Raw genomic sequence first — 13,985 nt, 5'->3', positions numbered from 1 at the left:
AGAGGAGAGGAGAGGAGGAGAGATGAGGAGAAGGGGGAGGAGAGGAGGAGAGAAGAGGAGAGGAGGAGAGGAGAGGGGAGGAGAGGAGGAGAGGAGAGAAGGAGAGGAAAGGAGAGGAGGAGAGGAGAGGAGAGAAGGAGAGGAGAGGAGAGGAGAGAAGGAGAGAGAGGAGGAGAGGAGAGGAGAGGAGAGGGGAGGGGAGGAGAAGGGGGGAGAGGAGGAGAGGAAAGGAGAGGAGGAGAGGAGCGGTGAGGAGAAGGGGGAGTAGAGGAGGAAAGGAGAGGAAAGGAGAGGAGGAGAGGAGAGAAGGAGAGGAAAGGAGAGGAGGAGAGGAGAGGAGGAGAGGAGAGGAGGGGAGGAAAGGAGAGGAGGAGAGGAGAGGAGGAGAGGAGAGGAGAGGAGGAAAGGAGAGGAGGAGAGGAGAGGAGGAGAGGAAAGGAGAGGAGGAGAGGAGAGGAGGAGAGGAGAGGAGGAGAGAAGGAGAGGAGGAGAGGAGAGGAGGAGAGGAGAGGAGGAGAGGAGAGGAGAGGAGGAAACGAGAGGAGGAGAGGAGAGGAGGAGAGGAAAGGAGAGGAGGAGAGGAGAGGAGGAGAGGAGAGGAGAGGAGGAAAGGAGAGGAGGAGAGGAGAGGAGGAGAGGAGAGGAGGAGAGAAGGAGAGGAGGAAAGGAGAGGAGGAGAGGAGAGGAGGAGAGGAGAGGAGGAGAGGAGAGGAGAGGAGGAAAGGAGAGGAGGAGAGACGTGGACTTTATCTAATGTATGAAAGGGGTTACGTTGCGTGGGCGTGGTCTATCTAGCTACATAGAAAGGGGGCGTGGTCTACCTCGCTGCCGAGGCAGGGGGCGTGGTCTCTGTACCTGCTGAGACAGCAGATTGCTCTTGGAACAACATGGAGCTGGTTTCCCTCCACGATGAGGATCTTCAGCTCCGTCAGATCCTGGATGTTCTCCGCCAGGTTCTCCAGAAGGTTCCAGGCAAGGTGGAGGAACACCTGGAGGGAGGGGCCTGTTGCATGTTACTACACTATAAATATTATTATATATATTACTACACTATATATATATATATATATATATATATATATATATATATATATATATATATATAGTATATACAGTATATAGATGCAGGTAGCAATACCATTATCAACACCAAAACTCTCAAATTCACAGGACATGTATGTCAAAAAAGGGACATAATATAAAAAAAGCACATATTTGTCAAAAAAGGACATATACATGTATATATGTATATGTATATATCCTTTTTTGATAAGGTTAGGTTATCTTACCCTATATGTCATATATGTCAAAAAGGGTATATATACAGTATATATATAAAAAGGGACATATATATCAAAAAGGACATAATGTCCTTTTTGATATATATATATATATATATATATATATCCTTATTGATAGGGTTAGGTTAGCTAACACTATATGTCATAGATATCAACCAGGTAAGAAGGTACATAAATAGACACAGACACGCCTAGTTTGTAACCTCCAACCACTACAGAGCGATGGAGTCTGCACCGCGCACAATGAACATTGGCAACCACAACTTGCACATTTAGAGCAAATTGGATGATGACGTCACAAAGCCTCTTATTCCAAATCTCATCTCCTTCCATTAGTTTTACAACGTTGTCGGTGAAGCACCAACCTTTGGCTGCTTAATTTTGCCGGTTTTTCGCTAATTCCTGCTCCGTATGTGAACCGTCTGTGACGTCCCGGTTCTAACGACACCTCGACCATGTCTGAAGCTCCAGCGGTTGTTCTTTTCCAGACAATTTATATTCCGTTTATCACTGTAGTATATTCAGAATATCACTGTAGTATATCCGTATATCACTGTAGTATATTCAGAATATCACTGTAGTATATTCAGAATGTCACTGTAGTATATTCCGTATATCACTGTAGCTTATTACGTATATCACTGAAGTATATTCCGTATATCACTGTAGTATATTCCGTATATCACTGCAGTGTATTCTGTATATCAGAGTATAGTGGCAGTAGCGGACCAGGTTCTTCATTGAGTACACGCAGGGCGGGAGCTGTTGGATCCGGTTGTGGCTCAGGTTCAGGTTCTTTAGTCGGGTCAGTCCACACAGGGAGGACGGCAGACGACTCAGATGGTTGTCGGCCAAACTCAGCACCTGGTGGACGAAGAGAGAACTGGCACCAGAGACTCGAGACACGAGACTCAGTGGCACCAGACTTCACCCCAGGGTGATCCCACAGAGTCCAAGAGTCCTTGAATCCCACCGAGTCCTATAGTCCCACAGAGTCATAGAGTGCCACAGAGTCCTAGAGTCCCACAGAGTCCTAGAATCCCACAGAGTCCTAGAGTCCTAGAGTCCCACAGAGTCCCACAGCATCCTAGAGTCTCACCGAGTCCTACAGAGTCCCACATAGTCCTAAAGTCCTAGAGTTCTACAGAGTCATACAGAGCCCAACATAGTCCGAGAGTCCCACAGAGTCCTTGAGTCTCACAGAGTCCTCGAGTTCTATAGATTCCTACAGAGTCATATAATCCTACAGAGTCCCACAGAGTCCTAGAGTCCCACAGAGTCCTAGAGTTCAACAGAGTCTGACAGAGACTCACAGAGTCCTAGAGTCCTAGAGTACCACAGAGTCCTACAGAGTCCCACTTAGCCCAAGAGTTGTAGAGTTCTTCAGAGTCATACTAATTCCCACACAGCCCTTGAGTCCCACAGAGTGCTAGTGTCCCACAGAGTCTCACCTAGTCATACAGAATCCCACATAGATCTAGAGTCACATAAAGTCAGAGAGTCTGAGAGTTCAACAGTCATACAGAGTCCCACAGGGTCACAGAGTCCCACAGATCCCACAGAGTCCTAGAGTCCCACCAAGTCATTCAGAGTCCCACATAGTCCTAGAATCCTAGAGTTCTACACAGTCATAAAGAGTCCCACATAGTCATATAGTCACACATAGTCCCAGAGTTCTACAGCAATACAGAGTCCCACAGAGTCCTAGAGTTCTACAGAATCCTACAGAGTCCCACAGAGTCCATGAGTCTCACAGAGTCCTAGAATTCTACAGATTCCTACAGAGTCCAACAGAGTAAAATAATCTGACAGAGACCCACTGAGTCCTAGAGTCCTAGAGTATCACAGAGTCCTAGAGTTCCACAGAGTCCCAGACTCCCACAGAGTCCTATTTAGTCCCACATAGTCCTAGAGTCATTTAGAGTCCCACAGAGTCCAACAGAGTCCTACAGAGTCCTAGAGCCATACTGAGTCCCATAAAGTACCACGCAGTCCTAGAGTCCTAGAGCTCTACAGAGTCATACAGAGTGCCACAGAGTCCCAGAAACGAATTGATTACTAAATGGTTGTTAATCGCAGCCCACATTCCGGTGTTGTGTAGTGTAGTACTCCTAGCAGTACAAGTAGTACAAGAAGTACTAGAGGTGCGGGGTACCTCCAGCTGGGTGCAGCATCCCAGCTCCTCAGGCAGATCACTCAGATGGTTCCTGTAGACGAACAGAACTCTGAGTCGAGTCAAGACGCCGATCTCAGCTGGGAGGGAGACCAGCTGCAGAGGGGGAGACGGAGGGGGGGAGACAAGGAGAGGGGGAGTAAGACAGGGGAGAGAGAGAGAGAGAGAGAGAGAGAGAAGGAGATCAATACATTTCAATAGATGATTCAGAGGGTTAGACAAAACATTTATCCGTCCTTCAGGAAGTCCTCCCTCTCTTCTTGTCCTCCATCCTTCAGGAAGTCCTCCCTCTCTTCTTGTCCTCCATCCTTCAGGAAGTCATTCCTCTCTTCATGTCCTCCATCCTTCAGGAAGTCCTCCCTCTCTTCTTGTCCTCCATCCTTCAGGAAGTCATTCCTCTCTTCTTGTCCTCCGTCCTACAGGAAGTCATCCCTTTACGCGACTGTTTTTTTTTTCCAGTGGGATTTGAAAGATGTCCACGGCGCCACCTGGTGGCCTGTGACGGCACAGCTGTCGGAAACACTGGCGTAAATGAGTCCAGCAGCTGAGGAATAAAATTAGACTGAAAGACGAGAGGACGGACGGATGGACAGATTGAGGAGAGGTGGAGATTATCAGGTGGAGGTCTGCCCATCTGGGTTGGCTGTTATAGGTTAGGATGGAAACAGGAGAAGAAGGGATTAGTGAGGGAGGAGGGAAGGGGAGGAGGAGGAGGAGGAGGAGGAGGAGGAGGTGGAGGTGGAGGAGGAGGAGGTGGAGGAGCAGACCTGGTTTCCCCATAGGTTCAGCACCGTCAGGTTCCTGAGCTCACAGAGCCGGGGGGACAGGCGTCTCAGTCGGTTCAGAGACAAGTTCAGTCTGTCCAGGTCCTCCAGCTCCCACAATGCATCTGGAGTTTCCTGCAACACAGACACACACAGCAGGATGGGGAGCAAGATGGCCACCGTCCTGCTAGCAGAGATCCCCTGACCCCATCTGACCTGTCTGTCGTTCTGACTGTCTGTCTGTCTGTCTAACGGTCTGACAGATAATCTGTCAATCGGTCTGTCTGTCTATCTGTCTCTCCTTCAATGTAGGGACAGTACTTCCTGTTGGAATGTATTTATTTAGAACCCAAATGATCATTACAAGGCCTAAGCTCATGTACTACGACTACTTCTAATAATACTGATAATAAACAATTACACAAACAATAGTACTACTATTACTACTAACATTACTACTACTACTACTACTACTACTACTACTACTACTACTACTAACACTACTACTACTAACACTACTATGACTACTATAAAACTAGTACTACTACTACTACAAGTAACACTACTACTACTATAACACTACTACTACTACTACTACTACTACTACTACTACTACTACTCCCAGTACTACTAGTACTGCAGTAGTCCAGGCAGCCCTGCGTAGTACCTGGAGCCCCCTGCAGGCCAGGCTGAGCGTTGTACTTCCACTCTGTCTGACGGTGTGACGCCGGATTCGGTCGCCCAACTTCAGACTGTCCTCCCTCCCCGTGCTCCTCCTCTCCCCCTGCCTCCTCCTCTCCTCCTCCTCCTCCTCCTTCTTATTCTTCTTAGACCCGCGTCCCCCCATCGCAGGCCTCTCAATCACCTCCTTCTCCTCTGTCTTCGCCTTTCTATTTCTCCTCCTCTGCTCTCTTCTTCATGGGTTTCTGACGGTTTCAAACCCTGTATCTGAAACTGTCTCATTGGTGGGCGAGCAAGGAGAGGTGGATGTCTGCTGGCAGAGAGAGAGAGGAAGGGAGAGAGGGAAGGAGAGAGAGAGAGGAAGAGAGAGGGAGGAAGAGAAAGAGAAAGGGAGAGAGAGAGAGAGATGTTTTGAGGTGACTGCAACACCAACAGTCTAATAATAGTTGTACAGTTACTATGTAACCCTAACCCCATCACTCCTCCATCATCACCCATCACCCCATTACTCCTCCATCATCCCCGCATCACCCGTCACTCCTCCATTAACCCTCCATCACCCTGTCAGTCCTCCATCATCCCTCCATCAACCCGTCACTCCTCCATCATCCCTCCATCACCTCGTCACTCCTCTAAAACTTTGGGTAAAGTAGAGTAGGTGTAGCAAAGCAGAGGGTGCTGTCTTCTCTTCTGTTTGTGATTTCCACAGTGACAGGGCATCAGGGCGTGGCCGAGGAAATTCCAATGAATTGTGTTGACATGTGATAACAAATGGAACCAAAGGAGAAAACACCAGTGGAGAAACCGGACCGGCAGGCGGAATCAAACCACAACACAAGGTGAATCATGTGCCAGGCCCAGAATCACCATGAGGCTGGTTGTTCAGGATGCCCGGCATGCATGTGTCCACCACCTCAGAGCTCTTCTCTCTGAGGAACGACAGGTGGAATGAGGATGCCTCCACCTGGCCAGGAGTGGGCGTGGTCACATAACCTTGCATAGCTGGATAGAAGCACCGACGCCCTGTTACACCACATGCTGATCTGCTCCAGAAACTGCTGCAGCGCAGTAACGAAACACACCAAGCAGGCCCTCGCTGAGCAAGGCTTCAGAGAAACGCTGCTCAATTCCTTCAAGGAAACAGAAGCAAAAAGATTGTGGCTCCTCCCCCAGCACCTGAATGGATGCCGATCGTGACTTTTCAAAATAAGTCTCCTCGAGTCGTAGCAGCTCTTCTTCATCAAATGACCCCAAACAGGTCAGGGTTCCACTGTTACCCCCATCACCCATCTGCTCACCTCAACACCACCCACTCCACCTTGCCCTTGTCAAGCAAGACCCCATCACAACGCCCTTCTCCTCTCAGACATAACCACTGACGTGTTCTTTTTATTTATTTTTCAACCTGTGTTGTCATCATGCTGGACATACAACACAGAGTATTTGTTCCATTGCATCCAGGACAGAGTTCGTCTGCAGGTGGAGTTGAACTTCTCAGATAGAAGGCGGACTTGGTGATGGATCTGATGTGTGGCTGAAAGGAGAGGGTAGAGTCCAGGATAACACCCAGGTTGCCGACCTCGGGAGGTGTTTTGATGGAACAGCAGTCGACGAGGAGGAGGACATCTCCAACCTTCCGGAGCAGCGGCTTTGGGGCCACAACCATGAGCTCTGACTTTGTGCTGTTGAGTTGGAGTCGGTTTGTTGTCATCCAGGTTTTTATGGCATGAAGGCAGTTGACTAGAGACTGAGGGGGGAGCAGAGTGGATGGTGAGGTGCTGAGATGAAGCTGTGTATCATCAGCGTAGCAGGGGAAGTTGAGACCATGGTGACGAATGATCTGGCCGAGGGGGAGCAGGTAGATGGTGAAGAGTGTTGGACCGAGCACAGAGCCTTGAAGGATGGTCTCTCTGTACCAGTGATGCCAAGAGGGTCGGATAGGCGTTTGAAGAGGACTGTGTGGGAGAACGTGTCAAAAACAACGGAAAGGTCCAGGAGGATGAGGATACTGATGTTATCGGAGTCTGCAGCGAGGAGGAGGTCGTTGGTGATCTTGATTAGGGCGGTCTCTGTGCTGTGGTGTGCTCTGTAGGCTGACTGCAGGGGTTGTAGAGCTCATGGTTGGACGGATGTTGATGGAGCCGGGCGGCCATTGTTCTTTCCAGGACCTTACTGAGGAATGGAAGGTTGGGGATCGGCCTGTAGTTGTTAAGCTTGTCAGGAAAAAATGAAAATAAATGCTTTAAACAGACTCTGACACAGGTTTACTATCCCTCAAAATACAGACTCTGACCCAGGGTTCCTATACCTTAAATAAATAAAACACCGGACTCTGAAATAGGGTTACCACACCATATACAAACAAATGTTCAAAACAATTAACAGGTCCCCTTCCAGAGGACCTGAATTCCCCGAAGCAGCACGATGAACTGGCCTCCTTCCACCAGGGCGCTGCTTCTCCCTCGGTCCTCCACCGGACCCCCAGGTGCTGCTAGTGCCAGTCGAGAGAGGGTTGGTCTAGCTGCTGGGCTGCCCAACGGTCCTGGCGATGCCTGCTGGGTGGAGAAGCTAGCTGCCAGCGGTTACCTGTGGTGGTTGCTGCGCTGCTTCTCTCCCGGTCCTTCGCCGGACCCCCTAGGCGCTGCTGCTACCAGTCGAGAGAGGGTGGGTGGTGGGGCCGCCCATTGAATCACTGGTGGCTACAGGGCGTCTTAGGACAGCCCTTCTGTGTCCCTTCTCCATGCCAGAGCCCCACGCCCCACATTGGACACCACTGTGGCAGATTCACCACCACACGCCACCCAAGTGGCGTTTTCATGGCATATATATATTATATAAATTATATATATATTATATATTATATATATTGTCATATTTTATAAACATATATTCATATACGGTATATGTTCCCTCCACCCCTCGATCACTCCTCCATCATCCCTCCATCACTCCGTCAGTCCCCCATCATCTGTGAGAGAAAAATGCAGAAGATAAATTCTTTGAATGATGTTTTACATGTTCTACATAGGACAATTGCCTTATTTTTTGTATGTTACGTAGCTTTTTAAACACATTACCTTGGGGTTTTTAACAGTTTCTCAGAGTTTATTTGGAGAGACTGTTGTTTTCCAACAAAGCCTACTGTAGTATAAGGGTTTACCAGATCTCATTCCATCTTCACTCAACCTGGTGTGAAGATAAGGGTTACCCCCAGGGGGCTCGACAGAGCTTTATGGTTTGTTTTATGGCATAGTGAGACTGTACCTGTGACCTGAGTTTGACTGTTGAACCTTTGTATGAGAGAAACACACAGGATATGATTGAAGGGGCAAAGTCCTGTAGATGACAAGCTGACCAATGGTTCATAACTGTTTTGTTTGTTATCTTTGTTTTTCTAGCGCGTAAAAAGACCATATGTGTTAACAGTCAACGTATGCTTTCTCGGCATCTATAATATCTTATTTGTGAAAACATGTTCTCAGCTGTTACTGAAGGCAACAGCGAATCACATGGCTAGTCTCAGAATGAGACACGACCTCTCATCGGTATAAAGGCCTCTTCAAGTGGTAGAGGCAGACTGGTCAGAACACTGCTTTGAAGCAGCTCTGAATCTTTCTCTTTATTACACAGAATAAATATCTTTAATATTCTCAGTTTGATTTCCTGTAGCGGGCAGATTAACCTAACTGACCACGCAGGCAAATTTTTCCAACACATCCCTCCATCCCTCTGTCACTCCTCCATCATCCCTCCATCACCCCGTCACTCCTCTCAAACTTTGGGTAAAGTAGAGTAGGTGTTGCAAAGCAGAGGGTGCTGTCTTCTGTTTTGTTTGTGTTTTCCAAGGTGACAGGGCATCAGGGGGTGGCCGAGGAAATTCCACTGAGTTGTGTTGACATGTGTAGCCGTGCGTAGAACAGGGAGCCCCCTGCAGGCCAGGCTGAGCGTTGTACTTCTACTCTGTCTGACGGTGTGACGCCGGATTCGGTCGCCCGACTTCAGACTGTCCTCCCTCCCCGCGCTCCTCCTCTCCCCCTGCCTCCTCCTCTCCTCCTCCTCCTTCTTCTTCTTCTTAGACCCCCGTCCCCCCATCTGTGGGGGGACGGGGGTCCCCCCACAGTCTCATTGGTCTCATTGGTGGGCGAGCAAGGAGAGGTGGATGTCTGCTGGCAGAGAGAGAGAGGAAGGGAGAGAGGGAAGGAGAGAGAGGGAGGAAGAGAGAGGGAGGAAGAGAAAGAGAAAGGGAGAGAGAGAGAGAGAGAGATGTTTTGAGGTGACTGCAACACCAACAGTCTAATAATAGTTGTACAGTCACTATGTAACCCTAACCCCATCACTCCTCCATCATCACCCATCACCCCATTACTCCTCCATCATCACCCATCACCCCATTACTCCATCATCATCCCCGCATCACCCGTCACTCCTCCATTTACCCTCCATCACCCTGTCAGTCCTCCATCATCCCTCCATCAACCCGTCACTCCTCCATCATCCCTCCATCACCTCGTCACTCCTCTAAAACTTTGGGTAAAGTAGAGTAGGTGTAGCAAAGCAGAGGGTGCTGTCATCTCTTCTGTTTGTGTTTTCCGCAGTGACAGGGCATCAGGGCGTGGCCGAGGAAATTCCAATGAATTGTGTTGACATGTGATAACAAATGGAACCAAAGGAGACAACACCAGTGGAGAAACCGGACCGGCAGGCGGAATCAAACCACAACACAAGGTGAATCATGTGCCAGGCCCGGAATCACCATGAGGCTGGTTGTTCAGGATGCCCGGCATGCATGTGTCCACCACCTCAGAGCTCTTCTCTCTGAGGAACGACAGGTGGAATGAGGATGCCTCCACCTGGCCAGGAGTGGGCGTGGTCACATAACCTTGCATAGCTGGATAGAAGCACCGACGCCCTGTTACACCACATGCTGATCTGCTCCAGAAACTGTTGCAGAGAAACGCTGCTCAATTCCTTCAAGGAAACAGAAGCAAAAAGATTGTGGCTCCTCCCCCAGCACCTGAATGGATGCCGATCGTGACTTTTCAAAATAAGTCTCCTCGAGTCGTAGCAGCTCTTCTTCATCAAATGACCCCAAACAGGTCAGGGTTCCACTGTTACCCCCATCACCCATCTGCTCACCTCAACACCACCCACTCCACCTTGCCCTTGTCAAGCAAGACCCCATCACAACGCCCTTCTCCTCTCAGACATAACCACTGACGTGTTCTTTTTATTTATTTTTTTAACCTGTGTTATCATCATGCTGGACATACAACACAGAGTATTTGTTCCATTGCATCCAGGACAGAGTTCGTCTGCAGGTGGAGTTGAACTTCTCAGCCTGCAATGACACTCTTTATTCATTCTTTAATCATCAACAACTGCTGCAATAACTCTGTCCTGTGGACGAGTCAGCTTTGGTTATAGAGAGTCACCACCAACCCCCCTCTTTGGAGAACTATTTATCATGTTTTTGTCTATAAACAACTGATCACTACTCCAAGAGGTGGAGAATCACCAGACAAATAAACATAGGACCAAACAACATTTACACAAAAACATAAACACTGGATGACAACATGTATTGAAAAACAGTGAATTAGGTCCAGGAAAACTAGAACTACAACTGGTCACGTGGCCTCTTCCTGTCATAGTTATGGCAGCAAATGAGGGGGGAAAAGGAGAGGAATGCAACCAGGAGGTGCTGAGGTGCACTCCAAGCAGGTGTGGTGGTGTGTGTCTGTGTGATGGGACCGCCTGTATGTGTGTGTGTGTGTGTGTGTGTGTGTGTGTGTGTGTGAAGTGTCCACCGCTGAATGCACGGAACTTATCCCAGTTGGTTCTGGTGTATAAGGTTGTTAATATGTTGTTGCGCCTCTAAACAGCGGAAAGGGCCCTGAAGCCCCCCCCAAGCTCCGCAGCCCTGTAGACACCCTACGGCTACAGGAGGCCCTGAGCACCCTGCCCTGCGGTCACAGAAGAACCCCGGGCCCCCAGAGAAGCCAGAGGGCCATGGAGCAACCCCCATGCCCGGCCCCGAGGAGCAGTAGCCAGTCCCAGGGAGCACGAGGAGACCCCGCACCCCAGGGGGCCACACATACAATCAACCCCCAAGCACGGGCACAAGATGCAGCCACAGGCACAGAAGCCGGGCTACGGGCGCCAGGCACAGACCGCAGGCCCGAATCCAGGCCCCGTGCCAGGCCCCCGCACCGACACCCCGCCCGCAGGTGAGCCTACGGGACCCCCATGCCCACCCACACCCCGCGTAAGGGCGAAGCCCGCCCCACCGCAGGCAATCAGATGCCCCATGAGCGCCGAGTGCCCATCCACCGAGCAGAGTGTGCTCGGCACAGGGCACCTGGATGTTAGCCCATCCCCCCACCCGCCCAACCACTGATGAGTTCATGGTCCCTGCTGCTGTAGAAACGGCACCTGCAACTTCTCAAATACCAATGTCCTTGGGCCACACCCTGCCTGTCCACTGCCAAAAGAGACGTTGCGTGAGTGCACTGATCCTTCCCCATTCTTGTACAGACCAGCAACAAGCCCAACAACACGTACTCACTCTGCTAACTTATCCAACCTGATGTAATAACTCAGATCCTGTTATTCACCCTTCAAAGTCAGCTTCACTTAATGTGAGCTCACAAACAAACAAAACACTTGAATTAATGATCCTTTTGTTCACTGCAAACTTGATTTTATGCTTTTGACAGAAACTTGGTTTGATGACACTTATTGAAGAATGTCCCTAAAATTACAACTCTTATCAGTCAGGGGGGCGAAGGGGGGGTGGAGCAGACCCATTCAACTGCAACAAGGAGAGATTTCTTCTTTTGAATATCTGGACTTTGTATTTGAGGCTGAAACTTATTTTTTTACTTTTTTTTATAAACATATCCTTATATTTGATATGTTATACTAACATATATTTATACATGACTTGTTGAATAAACATATGAATATATGATATGTTATATTATATAAACATATATGAATATATTTTTATATTATAAGAAAACCTAATATATGATATTTTATATTATATAAACATATACTTATATATTATATGTTATATAAACATATTTATATATTATATTTTATATTATATAAACATATGAATATATGATATGTTATATTATATCAACATATATTTATATATTATATGTCATATAAACATATTGTGGCAGTTCTGCCACCACACGCCACTCGTGGCATTTTCAGTGCCCTCAGGCACAGAGACACAGACCATGGGGGGTTGTTAACACCAGTTTATTGTAGAAGGTGGGCCAGGTGGAACAAGCCAGGAGCAGATAGAACATGTCATGACAGGGCTCCTCTCCTGAGTGAGTGTGGGGACGGGGGTTTTGAACCTGCCGCTCGTTAGACCAACCAATGAGTGTCAGGTGTGGCTGCTCAAACTATCCCATCCACCACACACCCCCAACACCAAACTGATGCCAGGAAGAATTAATAATTAATAAATACAATTATAAAAATAAATTAATTAATAATAATTATAATTATAATAATAATAACTTAATAATAATAATAACTAGCGCCTTTCAAAAAACCCAAGGTCGCTTTACAGGAGAGGGGCAGGGGGGGGCAGATTAAGGGAGAGAGGAACAAAAACTAAACAAAGGGATAGCTAAACTAACTAACTAATGGGGAAAGGCCATGGTGAAAAGGTGGCTCTTGAGGGTTGTTTTGAAAGTGTCCAGGGTCGGCGCGTTACGGATTACGGGAGGGAGAGAGTTCCAGAGGGTGGGGGCTGCCACGCTGAAAGCTCTGTCCCCGAAAGTTCGTAATCTGGTACGGGAGACGGACAGCAGACCCCTGTTTGAGGACCACAAGTTCCTGTCCAGGGCTTTGTTGGAAACCCCGGACAGGACTCCATTACAGCAGTCCAACCGGGAGGTGATGGAAGCGTAGATGAGGATTTCAGCCACGGAGTCTGAGAGTGAGGGACGGAGACGGGAGATGTTTTTGAAGTGATAGAAGGCAGACTTGGTGATGGATCTGATGTCTCTGATGTCTGATGTCTCGCAGGCCTCTCAATCACCTCCTTCTCCTCTGTCTTCGCCTTTCTATTTCTCCTCCTCTGCTCTCTTCTTCATGGGTTTCTGAAGGTTTCAAACCCTGTATCTGAAACTGTCTCATTGGTGGGCGAGCAAGGAGAGGTGGATGTCTGCTGGGAGAAAAGGAGGAGAGAGAGGAAGGGAGAGAGGGAGAGATGTTTTGAGGTGACTGCAACACCAACAGTCTAATAATAGTTGTACAATCACTATGTAACCCTAACCCCATCACTCCTCCATCATCACCCATCACCCCATCACTCCTCCATGGAGAAACCGGACTGGCAGGCTGAATCAAACCACAACACAAGGTGAATGATGTGCCAGGCCCAGAATCACCATGAGGCTGGTTGTTCAGGATGCCCGGCACGCATGTGTCCACCACCTCAGAGCTCTTCTCTCTGAGGAATGACAGGTGGAATGAGGATGCCTCCACCTGGCCAGGAGTGGGCGTGGTCACATAACCTTGCATAGCTGGATAGAGGCACCGACGCCCTGTTACACCACATGCTGATCTGCTCCAGAAACTGCTGCAGCGCAGTAATGAAACACACCAAGCAGGCCAAGCTCGCTGAGCAAGGCTTCAGAGAAACACTGAGTTCCTCAAACGTGCTCCTGTGCGTCCACTTCTTAGATATTTTTACGTGAATCAACTAATTTGCATACTTTGTGAGTCATGCATGCGCATCAATCCCTGCAGACCCCCCCCCCCCGCAATTTCCTTTCCTCACTCGGGTGAAGTTGCTAGATAACTGCATTTTGCACGTCAACCCAAAATCCAAGTGGAGCAAAACATTTTGCAGATATTTGATACAAAGTTGATCAAGTAAGTTCATTTTCTGTCTGTCCCCATGAAAGGGTGGAAGCACCCAGCAGAGAAATGAAAGCAAAAGCAAAGGACTCTCAGCGGCGAATGGCTTAATGGGCGGTGTTTTGGAGTTGGAACGAGTTATAAATACAGATGTTCCTCACCGTCCTGGGCAGGACA

The 13,985-nt window shown here is 48.6% G+C and overlaps 1 protein-coding gene across 1 annotated transcript in view; it reads right to left on the bottom strand.

Moving 5' to 3' along the window:
• Positions 1-5,085, bottom strand: part of LOC307244764 (uncharacterized protein) — a gene marked incomplete at its 5' end in the record, with an annotated part of 7,412 nt that extends 2,327 nt beyond the window's left edge. The window contains 5 exons of the mRNA XM_080020068.1: positions 856-989; positions 2,031-2,165; positions 3,457-3,570; positions 4,242-4,373; positions 4,906-5,085. Of these exons, the coding sequence (XP_079876194.1) occupies positions 856-989; positions 2,031-2,165; positions 3,457-3,570; positions 4,242-4,373; positions 4,906-5,085 (695 nt within the window). The remainder of the gene's footprint in view (positions 1-855; positions 990-2,030; positions 2,166-3,456; positions 3,571-4,241; positions 4,374-4,905) is intronic.
• Between the last annotated feature and the right edge of the window lie 8,900 nt (positions 5,086-13,985).

This window comes from Zeus faber (assembly GCF_960531495.2).
Source record: "Zeus faber genome assembly, chromosome: 19".
In the NCBI taxonomy this organism is placed as follows: domain Eukaryota; kingdom Metazoa; phylum Chordata; class Actinopteri; order Zeiformes; family Zeidae; genus Zeus; species Zeus faber.
This window is presented reverse-complemented; position numbering and strand designations above follow the sequence as displayed.